The sequence below is a fragment of the Antechinus flavipes genome, chromosome 2 (genome assembly GCF_016432865.1).
Source record: "Antechinus flavipes isolate AdamAnt ecotype Samford, QLD, Australia chromosome 2, AdamAnt_v2, whole genome shotgun sequence".
NCBI classification, from domain to species: Eukaryota; Metazoa; Chordata; class Mammalia; order Dasyuromorphia; family Dasyuridae; genus Antechinus; species Antechinus flavipes.
In genome coordinates this window covers 580,135,190-580,156,270 of record NC_067399.1, presented here as the reverse complement: position 1 = coordinate 580,156,270, position 21,081 = coordinate 580,135,190, and the positions used below count along the sequence as shown (strand labels likewise).

General features: G+C 38.1%; 1 protein-coding gene across 4 annotated transcripts in view; it reads left to right on the top strand.

The window, feature by feature from the left end:
- ARMH3 (armadillo like helical domain containing 3) overlaps positions 1-21,081 on the top strand; it is a 224,625-nt gene that overhangs the window by 37,383 nt on the left and 166,161 nt on the right. For all 4 annotated transcript variants that reach the window (XR_007951113.1, XM_051981286.1, XM_051981285.1 and 1 more), the window contains 7 exons: positions 1,551-1,607; positions 4,290-4,333; positions 5,351-5,411; positions 8,053-8,099; positions 8,941-9,016; positions 10,587-10,680; positions 13,586-13,687. Coding sequence is in view for 3 of the 4 variants with exons in the window: in XM_051981286.1 (XP_051837246.1) it covers positions 1,551-1,607; positions 4,290-4,333; positions 5,351-5,411; positions 8,053-8,099; positions 8,941-9,016; positions 10,587-10,680; positions 13,586-13,687 (481 nt within the window). In the remaining variant the exon portion in view is untranslated. The remainder of the gene's footprint in view (positions 1-1,550; positions 1,608-4,289; positions 4,334-5,350; positions 5,412-8,052; positions 8,100-8,940; positions 9,017-10,586; positions 10,681-13,585; positions 13,688-21,081) is intronic.

Sequence of the window (21,081 nt, the reverse complement as noted above, 5' to 3'; positions counted from 1 at the left end):
ACTCAGCTGGTTGAATGGGGGACTATTGAGTGCAATAGATACCATGGTCATTTTTAGATTATTGGTTAAGTGAGGCCTAAGGTAGAAATTATTTGAGTAATTTCTAAGGTCCCTTCCAGCTCAGAGTGTGTAACCCTGTAATCTTGTTGTGCTTTGAAATAACCCAACCTGGGCAAGGTAAGCATTTCTTGCCTGACGACATGTCACCAAATGTGGCAGCATTTCCTGTTCAGCTTAGTGCTGACTTTGTCCTTTTGAACACTTGGGTGCCATTGCATTTCCTCTGGAGCTTGTAATGTGAGCAGCAGCATTTGCCTGTTAACTGTGGGAAAAAATGTTGGAGAGATCAAACAGGCAGCAAATGAAATGAGCCCAGGACCCTCAGTTTTCATATACGAATCCTTTTTCCAATAGAAGTTTTTAATAATGGAACATTATCTTTTCCTGCATCCTACTAAGACAGTAAAGATGCCCCTGGAAATTAGTTTTAATAGGGTCTACGTGGAGGAGTAGGCTGTTTAGTTAAGGAACCCTGGTTACATTAGTGTCTTTCACAGAAGGTTTCCAACCCCTTCAATAATGGGTTTCCTTGGTAGTTGTAAAACCCATCGATCTGAGAACTATTATTCCCCGATCCTCTTGGGTTTTGAAAACTATTTACTGAGCTACCTAAGACAATGTGATATCCTTGAATAGCCAAGGGTGGACATTATTAGGGGGACGGATTACTAGTGCTTGTTCAGTTTCATAAGTGTTGGTTCAACAATTTATTCACTTTGACGCTGTCTATTTTCATATGATGCCAAGCTGGGAGTGGGTCTGGAGGTGCTAAAGAAATCTTCCAGTACAGCAAGTGATGGGACAGTCACTAAGTCCCAGTGTCCTCGGCCAGATTGTAGTTTGGGTGATTATATCCTGTTTCCTTCAGTTCCCCCTGCAGTGTTATTTGGGTGCCAGATCCATAAACAGCCTCTCTCTGACTGTTAAGCAGCTGCCACTTTCCACCCCCAAGGTGGCTTTGTTTCATGGGTGGGTGAATCAGACCCTGTGTGTGGCTGGTGAAATGGTTGGGGAGCCTTCGGGATGAAAATGCTCCATAAGTGCAAGCTAGCAACTTACAAAGAAGTGCCTGCTGGGGAAGAAGATGCTTCTGGATCCTCAGAGTCAGTTGTCCCCATGGACTCAGCAAATTGTTGGCAGAATAAGATAGCAGTGGTTTTGCAGAGTGTTCACTTACCTCTTAAAAGCGACTGATCAAAGAGACTGGAGGGGCTGATTGTAGTCCTGAGTTTTTTTCAGACTAGTTGAGGGAGTGAAGGACTTTGTGGGTGTGTATATGCTCTGAAAGTTTAGTCGCTTATTAGGAGTCAGGCAGGATGGATGGAAACTGGGTGGCTTGAAGTATGGTGGGAAGGAAGCATTGTGTATTGACAGAAACAAAGAACTAAGTCCCTGTGGAAGCATTTTAGTTCAGTGCTTTGCTAACTAGGTAATGGGTTTTTTATTAAACTAGGCCAAACTAACCTGGATCCTCTTCTTTTGTTTAACAGTCCGTGAACCCTTATATTGTGAAGTTGTCTATTGTGGATGACGAAGCCACCCTCAATGTGAGTATTTAGCACCTTTTGTATACTGTCTTCTCTGATTGAGCCTGTGTTCTGTATCACAGGCATTTCTTTCTTTTTTTTTTTTTTTTAATTTTTATTTAATAATTACTTTATATTGACAGAATCCATGCCAGGGTATTTTTTTTTTTTTTTTACAACATTATTTTTTGCACTCGTTTCTGTTCCAATTTTTTTTCCCCCTCCCTCCCTCCACCCTCTCCCCTAGATGGCAAGCAGTCCTTTATATGTTTGATATGTTGCAGTAAATCCTAGATACAATATATGTTTGCAGAACCAAACAGTTCTCTTGTTGCATAGGGAGAATTGGATTCAGAAGGTATAAATAACCCGGGAAGAAAAACAAAAATGCAGCTAGTTCACATTCGTTTCCCAGTGTTCTTTCTTTGGGTGTAGCTGCTTTTGTCTGTCATTTATCAATTGAAACTCAGTTAGGTCTCTTTGTCAAAGAAATCCACTTCTATCAGAATACATCCTCATACAATATCGTTGTTGAAGTGTATAATGATCTCCTGGTTCTGCTCATTTCACTTAGCATCAGTTCATGTAAGTCTCGCCAGTCCTCTCTGTATTCATCCTGCTGGTCATTTCTTACAGAACAATAATATTCTATAACATTCATATACCACAATTTACCCAGCCATTCTCCAATTGATGGGCATCCATTCATTTTCCAGTTTCTAGCCAGTACAAATAGGGCTGCTACAAACATTTTGGCACATACAGGTCCCTTTCCCTTCTTTAGTATTTCTTTGGGATATAAGCCCATTAGAAACACTGCTGGATCAAAGCACAATTTGATAATTTTTTGGGCATCAGAATGGTTGGATTTGTTCACAACTCCACCAACAATGCATTAGTGTCCCAGTTTTCCCGCATCCCCTCCAACATTCATCATTTTTTCCTATCATCTTAGCCAATCTGACAGGTGTGTAGTGGTATCTCAGAGTTGTCTTAATTTGCATTTCTCTGATCAATAATGATTTGGAACACTCTTTCATATGAGTGGTAATAGTTTCAATTTCATCCTCTGAAAATTGTCGTCACAGGCATTTCTTAACAGCCCTGGCTTACTGTTTGGATTTCATGTGGTCCTGTATAAAGGGACACTACATTTCTTTGTAGAGTCCTGCTTTGGGGGCTCTTGGATTTATGAGCTCTGAGGACTGGAGGAATGTAGGAAGAAATTTAATGGTCATGGCAAAATGGCCCAGGTATTGACACATTTGAATGGCCATAGTTGCTTTTCATTTTGAACTTGATTATTTTCTATTCCCTCAAAGGATTGCATGATTGAAAAATCATTGATTAAATATTTACTGGATGCAAAATACAAATGGAAAAGCTTTGCTCAAGGAGCTAACATTCTAAAGAGAGAAACAACACTTATAGGAGGTTTCAGCTTCAAGTTGGAATAGCCTGTATAATGTATAATATATAATAGCAAAGGTATAATAATAGTAAAGCAGATTGTAATGTCTCTTCTTTCATTTCATTTCTATTGATAAAGCCATATGGTTTTTAATGTTGAGTCATTTGATGGTGCTAACAACTTTCTTTCCTGAGTCTTTAGGAACTTCAGTTTATTGTAGTTCTGTCACTTCTATGAACTGGTCACTATAGCTTCTGCTGGTTCCAGGGCCTAGGCTAGTAGTAGAGCTGATGATCTGATTGTTGGTGTTAGTAGTGGTTTGACATGCTGGGCACATGATACTTTCTTTGTTTCAGGATGCCTTACTGCTCTTGACTATATTGTTTTGCCTGCCTCAGCAGCAATTGGTATTGGTGGTAGCCAATTTCTCTCCAGAGGTTATTTCCCTAGATAGTGGCTTTAGGAATTGAATTGAAAGCAGGGCCAATGGTCTGGGGGACTTTTGAGACCAAGAGGGGATAGGTTCCTTTTGAAAGTTAGCCAGAAAATACTTATTTGTAGGCCTTCTCTTGGTAAAGTTGAAAGGGGAAGGACATATTTTCCTGAGAATGAGAGCAGTGTTTTATCTGTGTAGAAGAAGTGTCAATTAAAGGAGGAAAACAGGACTCCAGACTCCTAAATTATGTCCCTTTTTCATCTCCCCATCATGAGCTTTGACTTCCCTTAGGTAAATTTTGTGCTTAAACACTCCCCTTCTGGGTGTCTTAGTTAATTCTTATTATTCACTCAGGAAGTCTCCAGGGAAGAATGGTAAGCTACCTGGTGCATCAGATGTTCTTTCACTTTGTACTTTTGTTTTCTTACTGCCTTAAAGGAAGAGGCTTGTCCTACATACACTCTCATTTGTCATGGGACTCATTCTCTCACATGTTGTGGTTGTTTTGGAAACATTTAAGAGCTTTTTATTTGAAGAGTCCAACTCAGTCTGCACTTCTAAGACAGAAATGTTCCCCCTGAAACTGACAATGATCTGGGTTAGTCTATCTTACTCCTTGTTACTGTATTTTAATAATGTCTGGGAGCATTGAGTTAGAAAATGAGATCTGAAAAATCTCTCTTGGAAGAAGTGCCTTTCTTCTTCTGGACATTTCCTTGCTCATGCAATTTCTCCTCCACAGCAATAACCCTTAAGATACGACTTTCTGGGGTTGGGCTAGGAGGAGAATGTCTAGTGATTTCTTGATCGCAAAGGGCTACTCACTCTCCTATTATGTTGTCTTGTCTCTTTGCAGGGAATGGGGCTTGTGATTGCTCAGGCTTTGTCTGAATATAACAGGTAAGGCCACCTTTCCAGATGTGGTTTTGATTCTCAGCCAGTATTAATTGACTGAGTTAGAAACAGGTTTGCATCAGAGGTCTTGGTGAGTAAAGACTGTGGATGATATCCATACGCTCTTACGCTGGGAGTACACTGGGATCCAGTTTGCAAAAAGAAAATGACATTGGATGCTGATCTCCTGGATTATCTGTTTCATAATAGGTTGCCTTTACTGTAGGAATCAATTCTTAAAATTGTGAGGAGGGGGTGAGAATAGGATAATGTACCTGGTTTTAACCACTCAGCATTCTCCCTTACAAACTTTAATACTTCCATATACATGACACAAAAACAAGAAAAGAACATTTGAAGTTTAGGCACATAATTCTCTTTGAGATCGTAAATTGTAAAAGGTGATTTCCTTTGTAGCAGGGATCAATTGCAACTGTCGATAGTCTCTTTTCCAGAGGGCTTGCTTATAGATTTGCCCCTTCATATGAATGAGAGAGGAGCTAGTGTTGGTGGACACAGGCCTATTAGTGCCTCCACTTGTGCCGGTCAGGTTTTCCCAGCTCTTGTCTATTCTTTCTTCCCAAAAAACAGGGTATTAGAATTTCAGAAACATCCTGTTATCACAAATAGTTTATCTCCTTCCTTTCCCTTCAAAGATAAACAAGATTTTCACAGCAATGGTCTTAAAGTAATTTCCCTGTCACGGTTTTCAAGTAACAATCTGTTTAGGAAATAACGGAATCACCCATATGGTGTAGGATCTTCACACTTCTCATTCCTTCTTTCCAAGCCTTTCCAAAGTGAACATGCATTTTGGTGCATGTTGTAACTTTGGGGCAGCTGGGGCAACTGCAGAGGCCAGGTGTGTACTATGATTGTTTTCTCCAAAGATGACTGACTAGTGTCCGTGAAGATATTTCATGCTTTAATTTGCTTGTTTTGCTCAGAGTACCTAAGACAGAACCATTCACTTGGTAAATTTTACCAAATTTGAATGAAATTTGTTTTCTTTTGTTTGTTCAGGCAATACAAAGATAAGGAAGAAGAACACCAGAGTGGCTTTTTCTCAGCCCTAACTAACATGGTAAGTCTGTCCATCGTTGCTCAGAAATGGATGACATCTGGACAGGTCACCAAACCTCTGTTCAGATAATAATAATAATAATAATATTATAGCATTTATATAGTACTTTACAATTTGCAAAGTTCATTACATATATTATCTCATTGATCCTCACAACATTCCTTTGACATAAATGCAATTATTATTCCCATTTTACCATTGAGGAAATTGAAGTGGTTTGATTTGCTTACGGTCACAGAGCTAGTAAATGTCTGAGATAAGATAGGTTTTCTGACTCGTTGTCCAGTGTTCTGTTCTCTGACATCAAGCTGAAGAATTGCTGGTACAGGGACAGTGAGGGAAACTGTAATAAAACCAGTTGGAGCAACAGAAAGTATTTTGTCTTGGGTTCTTTGGAGATGATTTTTGAGACAAGTTCTAAGAACATTTTGTTTTTTCTCAAAATTATATATAAAAATAATTTTTAACATTCTTTTTAATACTTTTAAATAATTTATAATTTTCCATATAACATTACATATAAAGAAATTTTGTAAATATGATTTTATAATTTGTAATTCCTTCCCTTCCTCATCCTTCTTTTTTTTTGAGATTGTAAACACTCTGATACATATATGTATATATGTAGTCATGCAATATATTTCCATATTAACCAGTGAGACAAATCTACAAGGAGGCCTGAGTGAGTAAGTCCTCAAATGTTAGAAACTTTGGTGTCCATCATACACATAGTCCTAATGATGAGGTCGCTGCTGGATTCATACCAGGGATGAAATTGGCAAAATAGGTATCATAGAAATAGAATTAGATGTCAGAATTTTAGAAATTATTCTATTTCAGTTCTACTTTTCATAAATGAGATAATTGAAGTCCAGATATGGGAAAATATTTGACTAAGTTTATACAGTTAATTATTAGTAGTCAGAACTAGATCTTAATTTTTAGAGTTCTCATTCCTTTTTTTTTTTGGCGGGGGTACTGTTCTACTCTGCCTCTTTCTTTGCCCGTAGCCTTTCCCTCTCCCCCACTTCTCTTCTCTTTCCCCCTAACATCCCTCACTTGCTTCTTCCTCAGTTACCCAGTATCTCTAAGTTCCTATTTCCTGCCAAAACCCGGTCTGCAGTAAGATTAACGAATTCACTAGCATTGAGTTACAAATGACTAATCAAACCTTGGGTTGTCACAAGTTTGTAGATTAACTGGAGATAAGAAATCTTAAGATTAAGGAATGAAGCCCCAATTGTAGAGTTGTTGGCAGTAGTGAACAAGTTATTAATGTTTACGTTTGTGTGTGTGTGTGTGTGAGAGAGAGAGAGAGAGAGAGAGAGAGAGAGAGAGACTGCTTATGTGTGGGGAAGAGAGGGAAGATGGTGCTTTTTGATACCTCTGAAGCTTCCTCAACCCATGAAGCTTCTGTGACTGGAATCATAAATAAAAATGTTTATGGTTCTCAGAGGTGGTATAGAGTGGTGTTTGGAGGAACCCTTGTGGGACTCAGAAGATATTTATTCCCTTGGCTAAATCATCTTATTATCTTTTTCCTTCTCTGTATAACAGAAGAGTTGGACTAGGTGATATCAAAGGACCACTCCTTTTCTAGCATTTTGATTCTTTGTGATTTGTGTATCACAATATGAATGTGGCCTGTGCACTCTTGGGTAGCCCCTGGGGCTTACAAGTTTCTGGGAAGCTCTTTTTGAATGAGGCTCTTTTTTTTTTTTAAATCTGTATTTATTTATTTATTTTTAATTTAATTTTATTTAATAATAACTTTGTATTGACAGAATCCATGCCAGGGTAATTTTTTTACAACATTATCCCTTGCACTCGCTTATGTTTCGTTTTTTTTCCCTTCCCTCCCTCCATCTCCCCCCAAGATGGCAAGCAGTCCTATATATGTTAAATATGTTGCAGTATATCCTAGATACAATACATATTTACAGAACCGAACAGTTCTCCTGTTGCACAGGGAGAATTGGATTCAGAAGGTAAAAATAACTCGGGAAGAAAATCAAAAATGCAAATAGTTCACATTCATTTCCCAGTGTTCCTTCTTTGGGTGTAGCTGTTTCTGTCCATCATTTATCCATTGAAACTCAGTTAGGTCTCTTTGTCATAGAAATCCACTTCCATCAGAATACATCCTCATACAATATCGTTGTCAAAGTGTATAATGATCTCCTGGTTCTGCTCATCTCACTTAGCATCAGTCCATGTAGGTCTCTCCAAGCCTCTCTGTATTCATCCTGCTGGTCTGAATGAGGCTCTTGTCTTGAGTGATTACCCTTATGCTGCAGAGAGTGTTTGTCATTGGCTGTTTTCATCTAGGGTTAGGGGTAATTATCTAGGACTTGTTAACTACCCTGTCTGAGAACTCATATGTTTAGCTCAAAGGAGTTAAATAAATGCCTCAGTATTTAGGAAATTTTCTTATAAAGTCCCTTTTTAGATTTAGAGGACTTGGTGAATTTTTTTTTTAACCGAGAGGCCAAAGACTCCTCACGTGTGGCCTGATATATATTAAGTGCTTTGCAAAACTTTAGAACTCTTTTTAAATGTCAGTTACTGCTACTTTCTTGGGGAGGATGCCAAAGTTAAACTGATCTTTCCTGACACCCTGCAATTCTCCTTTCCTCCACAGGTGGGCAGCATGTTCATAGCAGATGCCCATGAGAACATTTCTGTTCAGTAAGTACATTGACATTCTCTCTGCAGTGGCTTGGGCTTTAGTGGTGGGCTTGCCAGCTGGAATTAGAAATGGAAAATGTCACTTCTTGTAAATCTTTCCAGGATTCAAATTGTGTGTGTGTGTGTGTGTGTGTGTGTGTGTGTGTGTGTGTGTGTGTGATTCATCATTGTGTTCCTGAGGTTTTAGATAATAACAGGCCCTCTTTCTTGGCCTGATGCCCATTGTTTCTCAGGAAGTTCTAAAGTTGTTCCAGGCTTTCTTGAGAGTGAAGTGGAAGTAGAGATGAGGAGCAAAGCTGCTGAAGGATTTAGAGACTGGTGGTTCTTTAAAAGATCCAATTTGGAAAGAGTCAAGAGTATAGGTTTCAGGACTTGGAGGCAGGAACACTTGTGTTCATATACCACTTCATGAACTTACCAGCTTTGGGAACTTGAGCAAATCACTCAACCTGTCTTTACCTCATTTTCCTCATCTGTAAAATGAAGTGGTTGGACTCAGTAGCTTGAAGCTTTAAACCTCTGATCCTGTGATTTGCTGGAATGGCAAGGGATGAAGAAAGGGAAATGGGTAAATGAAGATGATAAGGAGAACCCTTGAGGAAACTAACCCAACCTATCTGTAGATCTCTGGGCACATATGTTGAGAAAGTGGTTTGTGGGCCAGGGATAAAGGAGGTATTCAGGTGGAGAAGGCTGGTATGAATGAAATTGACATGAAGTTTAGAATCATGGGAAACTGAGAGGTGGTGATGGGGTGGGAAAAACATTAATATAGATTGCATTGTGTTAAATTGATTAACCTCAAACTAGAGAGCCTCTGATCTTTTCTCTCCTTTCCCAGAACCAATGAGGCTATTCTTCTGGCACTTTATGAAGCTGTTCATTTAAACCGGAATTTCATCACAGTATTAGCACAGGTTTGTTGGTGCAAGGAAAACACAAGTCCTTTTTCTTTTCTGAACCTAGTACGGGCTGATTATCATATAAAGTCTCCCTTGCAATATTGTATTTAGAACTAGCCTATTTAAATATTGTTTGGCCTCTGGGAATGATAGTAACTTAGAGTTTATCAGTTACTTTTGTTTTTCAGTATCCTCAAATGTGTATGTTTCCATCTGGTGCTGAAGTGGGCCTAAGATGAATGATTAATGGTCTTGACCATGTTGCTGATCCAGTTAATCCAAATGAGTTGGGATTATTTCATTTTGCTCACTAGAAATACCATAGTATTATCTATCCATCTGGATTTTTGTGTCATTCTTTTCATCTTTACAAATCACTAGTAAATTACAGTAGGAGATAAAACAGGCTAAATCGCTTCTCTGTGATCTCACCAACTTTGAAAGAAGGAAATAGAGGAAATCCTATCTAGCACAAAGTTAGGATAGGAGAGCACATTGCTATTAGTAGGCAAGGTGGTTTATGAAAATTGAAAGTAAGGAGTCACACAAGCACATGAAAACACGGCAATGTGCTGGAGGGATGTTCTTAGGGGTCAGTACACAGGAAGAACCAAAATATACTGAGAACTCAAGTGCTATCTGTGAAAACTGTATTTAAAAATTGATAAAGTGGTTTTATTCTGAAGTTGGGCCATTTAAAATATGTATGTGGGCTTTTTTTTTTTTTAAAGAAATTTTCCCCTTTGTAATTAAAAAATTTTCTTTTAAGACATCCACGTTATGCATCCTCAGAAAAATAAGGTCTTATTTGAATTAATGTTTTTGTCTAGGAAGATACCATTTTAAAGATTGACTTTCTTGTCTATGACTAATATGAGTGACTTTATTCAATGTTCCTATTAAGTCTTAGGACCTTGTCTTGAGACCAGTTAGACCTATTTCTTGAGAGTCAAAAATAGTAGTGGCAATAGTTTTAATTTGGTTGCCCTTAGCTGATGAAGTTGATGGGATTAGGTGTGGCCTTTTGACTCCTTTGTTTCAGTCCTGACTAGGAGGATTCTCTTGGTCTGTGTCACCCACCCATTCTTCTTTGCCATAGAATTGTAGAGGGTCATAAAGCCATAGGTTTTTCTGATTCTTGGCTCACCTGCATTATGTAGCCTATTTTGTGAGTCATAGAGTTATAAAAACATGAGGTAGACATACATTTTTGCTTGTTTTGGTAAAAATAGTCTCTTTTTAGTCCCAGAGCTACCACTGTCCTACTTGTTATAAGCGTCATCTTGTGTGTTTGCATATTCTTGCTTCTTTTGGGGTGGTTCTGTAGAAAAGCTTATGTAATAAGGATCTTTTCTTAAGTTCTGACATGTTAGAAGAAACATACCCACAGAGTTCTTGGTTTATATTTATTGAGCACAACACTATTTGGCTCTACATAGACCCTGGAAAAAGACCCTTGTGTTTTTGTGGGCTTTCTATTTAATTAAACAGACTACTGTACCCACATAGAGTAAGGCTAAACAGATAGTGCTGGGAGGGAACAGATTTTTGTTTGCTATACTTAGGTGTCTTTGTTTTTCTTTAGAGCCATCCTGAAATGGGCTTGATGACCACCCCTGTTAGCCCTGTTCCAACGACCCCTGCCACACCTCTAGGAACCACACCACCTTCCTCTGATGGTGAGCCCTCCTGCAGAGTGGTTTTAAGGGCTGGTGGACTATGCTTTTAGATTAGGTCTTTTAGAGGGAGCAGCAATCAAAACTAAATAATAAATACTAACTGAGGCTTAGAAAGACTTAGGTCTGTTGTACAGGAGAACTAAGTACTTAATTCTCACTTCAGAAAGTGGATGAAACTTTCTCTTCCACCCTCCACCTCCACACCTAAAAATGTATTTTGAAGCCAAGAAGGAAACTTCAGCCCATTCAATTAAGTGTTATGTGTAGACATGTATTGGGGAAGGTTACAGAAGCTCAGCATGTGTCTTTCATGTTAGGATGGTCAAGAATCTTGAGTTATCCATTGTTATGATATATACAACTTTTTAGTTATTCTGTCTTTCATGGCTTTGTGCTTTAGACTCTCCTTCCCTAAAACCCTCCAAGTAGATATGAAGGGTTTTGGATTTGACTAATGATGTTTTGTTTGCTTCTTCCAGTATTCTAGTGTCTTACCCCTGTAAAAACACATAAGCAAAATCCTCTTTTGTGACTGAAATTTTTAAAATGAAGTGGATTTTTTTTTTCAGTTATGTATAAATTTGTTGTAACTTGTGGGATGGTCTTGTAAACAGAATATATTTGGTGACTCACTTTAAAATAGCAACAAAAAAATCACTTCATTTGCCTGGAATTATGCCTAATGTATATACGTATTTAGGGGAAGAGTGGCTGAATTCTGAAATTATGTCTGGCTCACTCCATGTACATCAAGGTACTGGTCTGTGGTGTTCCAGCTGTAAAGAACATTCTCTTTTTTCTCTTTGTTAGAGTTTCTGTGGCACCTGTTGCCTAGCATTTCAGGGCAGCACAGGTAGCGTAGGGGCAGATGTGTGGCAAGGGAGGTACCATTGATGCTGAAAGTCTTCTAGAGCAAAATGGAAGTGCCTGGAATTGAAAGAGCTAAATTCCCAAATAGCTGAGTGAGAAATAGCAAGTAGGGAGGATTGCCCGTCTGTCTTTGCTATTCAGGTCACAGCATATCCCAGCGGAAAGGCTTCTTTCTCTGTGAGGAGGAAGCCTGCTTGTTACCATGGATATCAAAAGCCTCAGTAAAATATATATAATATCTATCTGTGTCTGTAGCCGAATTCCATGTGATAACTGGGGTTCAGTACTTCAGAGAGCTGCCTTTCAAACTGCTCATTGTGAACAGTCCCGCCTACACACTCGATTATGCAACGGCAGGACTTGTGCTTACTTACCTACAACCAGTGTGCTTTTTTTTTTTCCAATGAGAAGAACAAGGCAGCCCACTTTCAAATGACAACTAGCACAGTCTCTTTCCACAAAGGCTTCTGGGAGAAATTACGAAGCCAAACATAGGGGAATGGGTCTTCCCTGAGGAAGGAGGCTTTCATTTGGGAGGGATTTTGTTCCTGCTACTGTTCTGATGTTTTTTCCCTCCCTCCTCCTAGTCCCTTTCTTGCCCTGCAGGGCTTCTAAGCTCTCTAGCCTTGTTTTTGACTTGGATTTTTAAAATTATAGTGGTGCTTAGTAGCCTTGCTATATTTAAAGGTATGTTGCTAGAGCTATTATTTTTAAGAACCAGTAGTTTAGCTGTAACATTTGTTCTCAGTTCAGACTTGACATTTGACAACTCAGCCTTGGCATGAGAGGGCTTTCTGGTAAACTAAAAATACATACACATTTATATTTCCACATATTACATAAGGCAGTTTTCAAATTACTGTTGGGGGGGGAAGGGAGAGGCAGGGAAGAAATCCCATTTTTCAAGTGAGGTACCTTTTTGGATAGTGGAACGATTGTGGGCTCTCAGCTTTAAAATAGGCTCACGGCTTGAAATGAGAATCCTTAGGTCATTAACCCATAACATGAATTAAGGCCTTTTAGTGTTTCAACATAAAAATATATTTGGCTTTTATGAGTTCTTAGGGGCTGAGCTGTGGGAAAACAGCCAAGGGTTGGGTGTGTTAATTTCTTCTCATAAGGTTTTTTTGCTGTGCTTGCTGTGTATTATGGATCCATAATATGCAAATGTTTTCCATTGTTAATAAACGTTCTATGCATATATCATAACAGCTCTGGAGGGACCCATTGTGGCTACGAATACATATTATGAGTAATATCCCAAACTCGGCTAAGTCTTCTTGGGTGCAAAATGGAGTGGAGAGACTTTAAGACTCCCTTGCTCACTTGGACCATCACAGAACCCCTTTTTGCTTTTGTTTGATTTCTTAAATTAAAACATTTAGCAAAATGTCAGGGCTCTCATTCAGGATAGTAGGTTCTTGGGGAATCTGCACAAAATTTCCCTGAAGAAGGCTCAGATCCTTTGCTCTTATCTCTGTGTAATTTGTGGTTTAGTGAAAGGTGGTCTTCCTTCTTTTGGGTTCCCTTTAGAGAAATGGTTTTTGGTTGTATAAAATTTAGTTCTCTGGTCTTCCATGTCCTGTTTTAACATTTCCATGGGAAAGAGGGGGATGTGCAGAGAGGCTGAGGGGTAGAGTCAGCAAGAGGACTTCTGTCTCAGTTTGTTTTCCTTTTGGGGCATTTATAACCTAAAAGCTATATTCTGAAAACTGAGCAGAGTTCTTCTTTACCATAAACATTTATTAAGCAGCAGAAACTGTCTTGCTCCTTTGTATGCAGTACCAGTTCTTTGCTCTTAAATTCAAATGAAAGGAACTTTAAAAAGAGTTCTGATCTCTCTTGGGTCAGTTGAGAGTAGAATCTACTTGCCATTCTTAGAGCAGCAGAAGAAAAAAATTGTGCCTCTAGAAGTCAGCTTGGATCTTGTCTTCCTTAGCAGGTAACTTTTTCAGTTATTGTTGATTCCTAAGTGAGGAGAAGTTGAATTGAAGTATGTCATAGTGCTAAGTGCACTTTATTCATTTTATTTCAGTTATAAGTTCTGTGGAACTCCCACTGGATGCAGATGTTCAGACCAGTAACCTACTGATAACCTTCTTAAAGTACAGTTCCATTGTCATGCAGGACACTAAAGGTAAGTTTTGCCAGTGTAATGGTCCTGGCTGTCAGATGTGTGGTGAGTAGCACTGATGCTCTTCAGACTTCTGCCCAAGAAAATCTGTCAAACTTCACCAAAGAGAGATTGTGCCAAATATTGAGAAGGTGAAGAGATTTCTTGCAGACAAATGGTATTTGGGTGACCTTGGGAAGGATGAAAGCTGGCTGGATAATGACCAAGAGTAGGACCTGGGATGATAAAATTGTTACTATGTAATAATCAGGACCTGTATTTCTTTTTTTTTTTTTTTAATTTTATTTAATTTAATATTTTCCCCTAGTTACATTAAAATAAAACAATTTTTTTTACATTTATTTAAAAAATTTTTGACTTCTAGGTTCTCTCCCTTATCACCAAAACTAAGAAACTACATGTAAAGTTATGCAAACATTTCCATAAAAGTCAAGTTGTAAGAGAAAATATGGATTTCCCATCCTAAAGAAAATAAAAACCCTCAAGAAAAATTAAGTTAAAAAAAGAGAGAGAGAGAGAGAGAGAGAGAGAGAGAATGTTTCAATTTGTATTCTGACACAATCACTTCTTTCTCTGGGCATGGATAGCATTTTTTATGATAAGTCCTTCAGATACGGACCTATATTTCTTGAGATAATGATAAATAGTGTGTCTTTAGGAGAGATTAAATTATAAGTAAATAAATCCTTGTGGAAAGTGAACTATAGAAGTAGCCTTTAGTGGACTCCCTTCCAAGTGCCCAAAGTATGAGTTTGTGATACAGATTAAAGGTTAACTATATAAAAGAGGACAAAGTAAACTGAGAATGAGGGGGATTATGTTCTGTGACAACTACAAAAGTAGCAAGTCCTCTACTTGAGAGTATTTGGGTAGAGTGAAGATAGCAGAGGTTTTGGAAATTCATTTTTATCATTAAATATCCTGCATTTTCTTAATTAATTTTAATTAATAGAGGAGGGGCAGTGGAAGAGTAGTGATCCTAGGAAAATTTCATCAAGTATTTAACTGATTTAAGATTTCTTCTAAATAACTTTATTGCTTTATAATGGCATGTTGTGTTATTATAAGGATCTTTTCAGAAGGACTTCCTCAACTGTTTTGGGATCAAGTATTGTGTTTGTTAAAAATTAAGTTAAGTTTTTACCTCTAATTGGCAAAGCAACAAGCACAATATTTCCTTTCCAGGAAAGTTTTCTTAGAGAGAGGCCATTTTCTAGGAAATTTATAGTTTTTAGAATCATACTTTCCAAGTGGAGAAACCTGTTCTTTTGCAAAGTAGCATAGAATTCCCTTAAAAAGAGGTCAACCTTCTAGATTTCTCTCCCTAAGTGTGCCCATTGATAGGCTGCTGCTTTTAGTTTATTCCAGCAAAAATTGAACAAGCACCTACTCTATTCAAAACACCATATTAGCTACCATATTTACAAAAGTAAAAATAAGACATAGTTCCTACCCTCAAAGAAATTGCAATCTAAGGGAGAGGCTAAGTATTTTTTTTTTTTTTTTAATGTGCTGATGCTCTACAATGTTTATTGTTTAAATCTTTTTTTTTTTTTAAATAATAACTTTTTATTGACAGAACCCATGCCAGGGTAATTTTTTTACAGCATTATCCCTTGCACTCACTTCTATTCCGATTTTTCCCCTCCCTCCCTCTACCCCCTCCCCCAGATAGCTACATAGCCAATAGGTTACAGTATATCCTAGATACAATATATGTGTGCAGAACCGAACAGTTTTCTTGTTGTACAGGAAGAATTGGATTCAGAAGGTAGAAATAACCTGGGAAGAAAAACAAAAATGCAAGCAGGTTATACTCATTTCCCAGTGTTCTTTCTTTGGGTGTAGCTGCTTCTGTCCATCCTTGATCAATTGAAACTGAATTAGCTCTCTTTATCAAAGAGATCCACTTCCATCAGAATACATCTTCAAACAGTATCGTTGTTGAGGTATATGATGATCTCCTGGTTCTGCTCATTTCACTTAGCATCAGTTCATGTAAGTCTCTCCAAGCCTCTCTATATTCATGCTGCTGGTCATTTCTTACAGAACAATAACATTCCATAACATTCATATACCACAATTTATTCAACCATTCACCAATTGATGGGCATCCATTCATTTTCCAGCTTCTAGCCACTACAAACAGGGCTGCCACAAACATTTTGGCACATACAGGTCCCTTTCCCTTCTTTAGTATCTCTTTGGGGTATAAGAGGCTAAAATATCCTATATAATTAATTTGTATATGGTAACAGCAAAATGTGTTATACAGACAAATATATGACAAATTTGGGAAGGAAAAGAATTTTTAACTTAGGAGGACTTAAAAAGACTTTAGACAGATGGAGTCACCTGAATTGGGTAGGAGAATGGAGAGTCTGCTTAAGCATGGAGAGAAAAATGTGAGGAAATTCCACACATGTAAAAGTAGGCCAGATTAGAAATAAAGGACCATGAGTTGTCATTTTGGTTAAGTTATAGATTATATAAAGATTATATGTAGAAATGATGGTAGAAAAGTAAATTTAAACCAGATGATGAAAAGATCTTGAGTGCCAAGATAGGGAGTTAAGTTTTATCTGGTAGACAGTAGGAGCCATTGAAGGCTTTTGAATAATTTGCATTATCAGAGCAATGCATTAGGTAGGTTGCTTGATGCAGCAATATGAAAAATGGATTGGAGATATATGAAATTGGAGTCCAGAAGACCACTTAGGAGGCTATTATAATAGTACAAATGAAAGATAATGAGAGCCTGACTTAGAGTTGTTAAAGTGATAATGGATCATGGACATATGTTTTTCATGATTACACGTGCATAATCTATTTCAAATCTCAATGAGGGGAGGAGGAGAAGGAAGGAAGGTAGAGAATTTGGAACTCAACAGATTTAAACAAATGTTAAATATGTAATTTTAACATGTAATTTTGTTTAAACATGTAATTGGCGGAAAATTTAAAAAAATAAAGTGATAATGGATGATAAATGTTGGAGGGGACACTAATGCATTGTTGGTGGAGTTGTAAACTGATTCAACCATTCTGGAGAGCAATTTGGAACTGTGCCCAAAGGGCTATAACCCAACAATACCACTACTGAGTCAGTATTCCAAAGAGATTTTTTTAAAAAGGGAAAAGGGCCTATTTGTACAAAGATATTTATAGCAGCTCTTGTGGTGGCTAAGAATTGGAAATTGAGGGGATGGCCATTAATTGGAGAATGGTTGAACAAGTTGCAGTATATGATTGTAATGGAATATAAGAAATGAAGAGTGGGATGCTGTAATGGGTTGAAGCTCAAGTTGATGCACTGAGGTCCCAAGCACGTGAGGCTAAATAGCAAATGGACAATAATCTATTAATATATGTTTGGAGAAAGAATGGCCCCCCCATTCTCTGTGCAAGTTTTGATGTGTTGTGTAGGAAATGACGTGGAGACGATTTTGGTGGGTGGAGAGAGAGAGGCAGAGGGACTTCTGGTCGGATTCGTGTCGCAACTGCTCTCACTTCCTATCACTATCCCCTTTTTACCTTCACAAAGAATAAAGATCGAGGATTTCCCCTTAATCTGAATTCCTGACTCCAGCTGATTTTAAAATACGTGGTCATCACAGGATGCTTCAGAAAAACCTGGAAAATTTACATTAACTGGTGCTACATAAAGCGAACAGAACCAGGAGAATGTTGTATATGATATCAGGAATATTGTACAGTGATCAACTGTGAGTGACTTAGCTATTCTCAGCAATATAGTGATCCAAAACAATTCTGAAGGTCTGATGATGAAAAATGCCCTCCATCTCCAGAGAAAGAACTAATGCAATCTGAATGCAGATTGAAGCATATTAGTTTTCTTTTACAGCATGATTAATGTGGAAATATATTTTACATAATTGCACATGTAAAAGCTATATTGGAACTGAAAATATTAAGAAACAATTAAAATTGTTTTTACTTGCAATTGGGAAAAATATTATTTAAAAATGAAATAAAGTGATAATGGAAAGAGGGGGAAGATTTGAGAGAGATTATGGAGGTAGAATTTTTTTTTTTTAATTATAGCTTTTTATTTATCAGTTATATGCATGGGTAATTTTATAGCATTGACAATTGCCAAACCTTTTGTTCCAATTTTTCCCCTCCTTCCCCCCACCTCTTCCCCCAAATAGCAGGTTGACTAATATATGTTAAATATGTTAAAGTATAAATTAAATACAAAATAAGCATACATGTCCAAACAGTTATTTTGCTGTACAAAAAGAATCGGACTCTGAAGTAGTGTACACTTAGCCTGTGAAGAAATTAAAAATGCAGGTGGACAAAAATAGAGGGCTTGGGAATTCTTTGTAATGGTTCTTAGTCATCTCCCAGAGTTCTTTCGCTGGGTGTAGCTGGTTCAATTCATTACTGCTCTATTGGAACTGATTTGGTTCATCTCATTATTGAAGAGGGCTCCATCCATCAGAATTGATCATCATATAGTATTGTTGTTGAAGTATATAATCTTCTGGTCCTGCTCATTTCACTCAGCATCAGTTCATGTAAGTCTCTCCAGGCCTTTCTGAAATCATCCTGTTGGTCATTTTTTACCGAACAATAATATTCCATAATACTCATATATCACAGTTTATTCAGCCATTCTTATGGAGGTAAAATTAAGAGGACTTGGCAGGTTTTTGTATGTGGTGTGGCAAGGGTAACTAAGATTCCAGACCTAGGTTCTGGAAAGGGGGAGAGTGGCCTTAACAGAGTTAGAGAAATTGGGGAAGGATAGGTTTCCTAACTGGAAGCTGAGTTCAGTTTTGGGTATGTTTTGCAGTGTTGAGTGTGTATGACTTTTACAGGGAGACTTTGAAGGCTGTAGGATGGAGAGATGAGGTAGTAGGATTCAGAGATAGGAGTGATGATAGAGGAAGGAATAGCATCTGAATCTAGTGGGAAAGCAAGAGACAAAGAACAATTTTGGAATAACAGACTTGTAATAGTGTCCAGATCAGGTAGGGAGTAAATACTGAAAATGAGTTTGGGACATTGATTCTGGGGCTGGGAGTAATCTGAACAGGTGTTATGAGGGAGCAAATACATTGATTAACTTTCAGATGCTTTTACTTTGGACCTCCCCTCTTCTCTTATTTCCCTATAAATAAGGGTCTTCTTTAATAGTCTGTTTCTGAGAGCTCTACCAGGGAATTTGCATTCTGAGGAAAACATGGAAAAAAGTGTTGATAAGTGTTACATCATCATAATACAGATGATCCCCTGGGAGCCACCGAGATAGCTGAACTTCAGAAATAATAATCTCTATGGAATAGCAAGTAAAATACAGCAAGCAGAAGACAAGAAGATTCTTTGTGATACAAGAAACTACTGTTTCTCCTTTTGGGAAACCAGTAAGCTTTCCCTAGAAATATTATAGCAACCAAAGATAGCATTGGCATTTATGTCACCCAGAAAATGAACTTTTATTCTTACTTGAGATATCACCATGAAATTCAGGTCTCTCTATCTCATTGTTAACTTAATGATTACATAAATATCTCTGCCCCAGTCTCTGGATTCATAAAATGAAATGCAGGACTGGGAGCTGACTCACTGCAATATATTGGATTTCAGGGAATGAGTCAAATCTAGGTCTTGGCTGATAGGCAGCCAGAATGTGTAACAAAAAACATTGTCCATAAGGCAATGGAGGCAGACTGATTTCAGGCTACTGGACCTTAGTTCTGTTTGTGGAGGTCTTTGCTTACCAACTGAATACTTGCTTGTAGCATGACTACAAAGAAGGGTCACAAACCCTTCTTTCTTATCTTAGAAAGATCATGTGACTCTTTTAGAGAGTTTTGTTTAAGGATTCCTCTTCTGACATTTTCATTTTTTTTCTACAAAAGAAGTATTTGCTTCCTCTGGAAGATGGGCCATGGGCTTTTGGGAATGGTACCTTCTAGCTTTTATGTATGGGAGATAGCAGGGAACCCTTCTATAGCCAGGGTCAAAGGGCAGAGAAGCAGATCACACTTTCCTTTGCTTTTGCCCATATCTGTTTAGTCTCCTACCCATTAGGACTTCTATGTGAGTTAGAGCAAGTGCCATAGAAGGAATTGATCACTACCTGTTTGTACTGTCTGTCTGTGGTGGGTAGGCATGTGCTATAGCAATGGCTTCTAATGTACTTCTAAGCTGTTGATTTTCCTTAAAATGTTTGGTCTTCATGAAAGTTTCAAAGTAAAAGATACTAGTTAACTGAGAGGTTTTTGCCTAAAAGCAGAATTCCATCAGGGTGCTGCTAGGCCTAAAACAGAACATCAAATGTCCCTGATTACGATTGGTTGGTATGATCCCCTTCAGGACCATGAACTTTAACATTTTGATAATAGTTGTGTTGAAAGGATTTTTTTCCCACTGGAGAGTGGGAGTGGGAATTTCTAGGCCACTGTTGGCACTCTCAGTCCCAATAATAGATGGTTATGATCTAGGGAAATGATTGCACCAACACTTGAAATGAGAAACTCCCAGTCTCCCTGTCAACCTCAATTTCTAATATGCTTTGTACAAGTCATGAGACCCTGATGGTTTCGTTTGAGGTTAGGTGTGGAATGCACAACTCATGAAAATGCCAGAAATCAGACCAGCTGTTCTGGCTTTCATAGATATCATGAAAAGCAAGAGAAAGAAAGACAAAAAGACACTCATGTTCTTCCAGAGTGAAATCATAAAAAAAATAGACTAGTTATTTATTATCATTATGTACCCTTAAATGCTTTCTAACGAGGAAACTGGTTAGAAGGAAGCCCAAATGAAAATAAAAAGTAGATAGATCAGTCTGTATGAAGACCCTATGTAAAAGTTGGGTTCAAGGAGAAATTTTAACACTCTCAGACAAACTATCTGTCCTCCTATCTGGGCAGGTGGCTTATTGCTCTTGCAGATCTGTTCCTATACCATCTTTGCTCCCAAAGCTTCCCGGCTTCCACCAACCAATGAACAGACTGAAGTTGGGGTTTGTGCCAGGTCAGAATGATATGAATTACTGCAAACTGAGTGCAGATTGAGCAGGCCAGAATGCCTGGGAAAGTACAGCTTGGAAATACAGCAAGCTATGCACAGGCTAGCAGGTATGATTATATCACCAAGGAAGGTGTGATTACCTGGAAGATCACATTTAGGTGGTGATTATAATGCTCAAGTTAGTGGGGCAAGAAGGACAGAAAAGGCCCCTTCTAAGTAGCAAATTATTTGAAACCCAGTGTGTCTGGGAGTAAATACCCATGGCTGTGGTTTTAAGGCCTGCTACAGGGAAGAAATGGCTGTAGTAGTTATTAATTAGAAAGTCAGAGCAATTAGAAGTGATGTCCTGGAGTTTTTTAGATCTAGCTATGCCTATAAAGTAAGTAAAA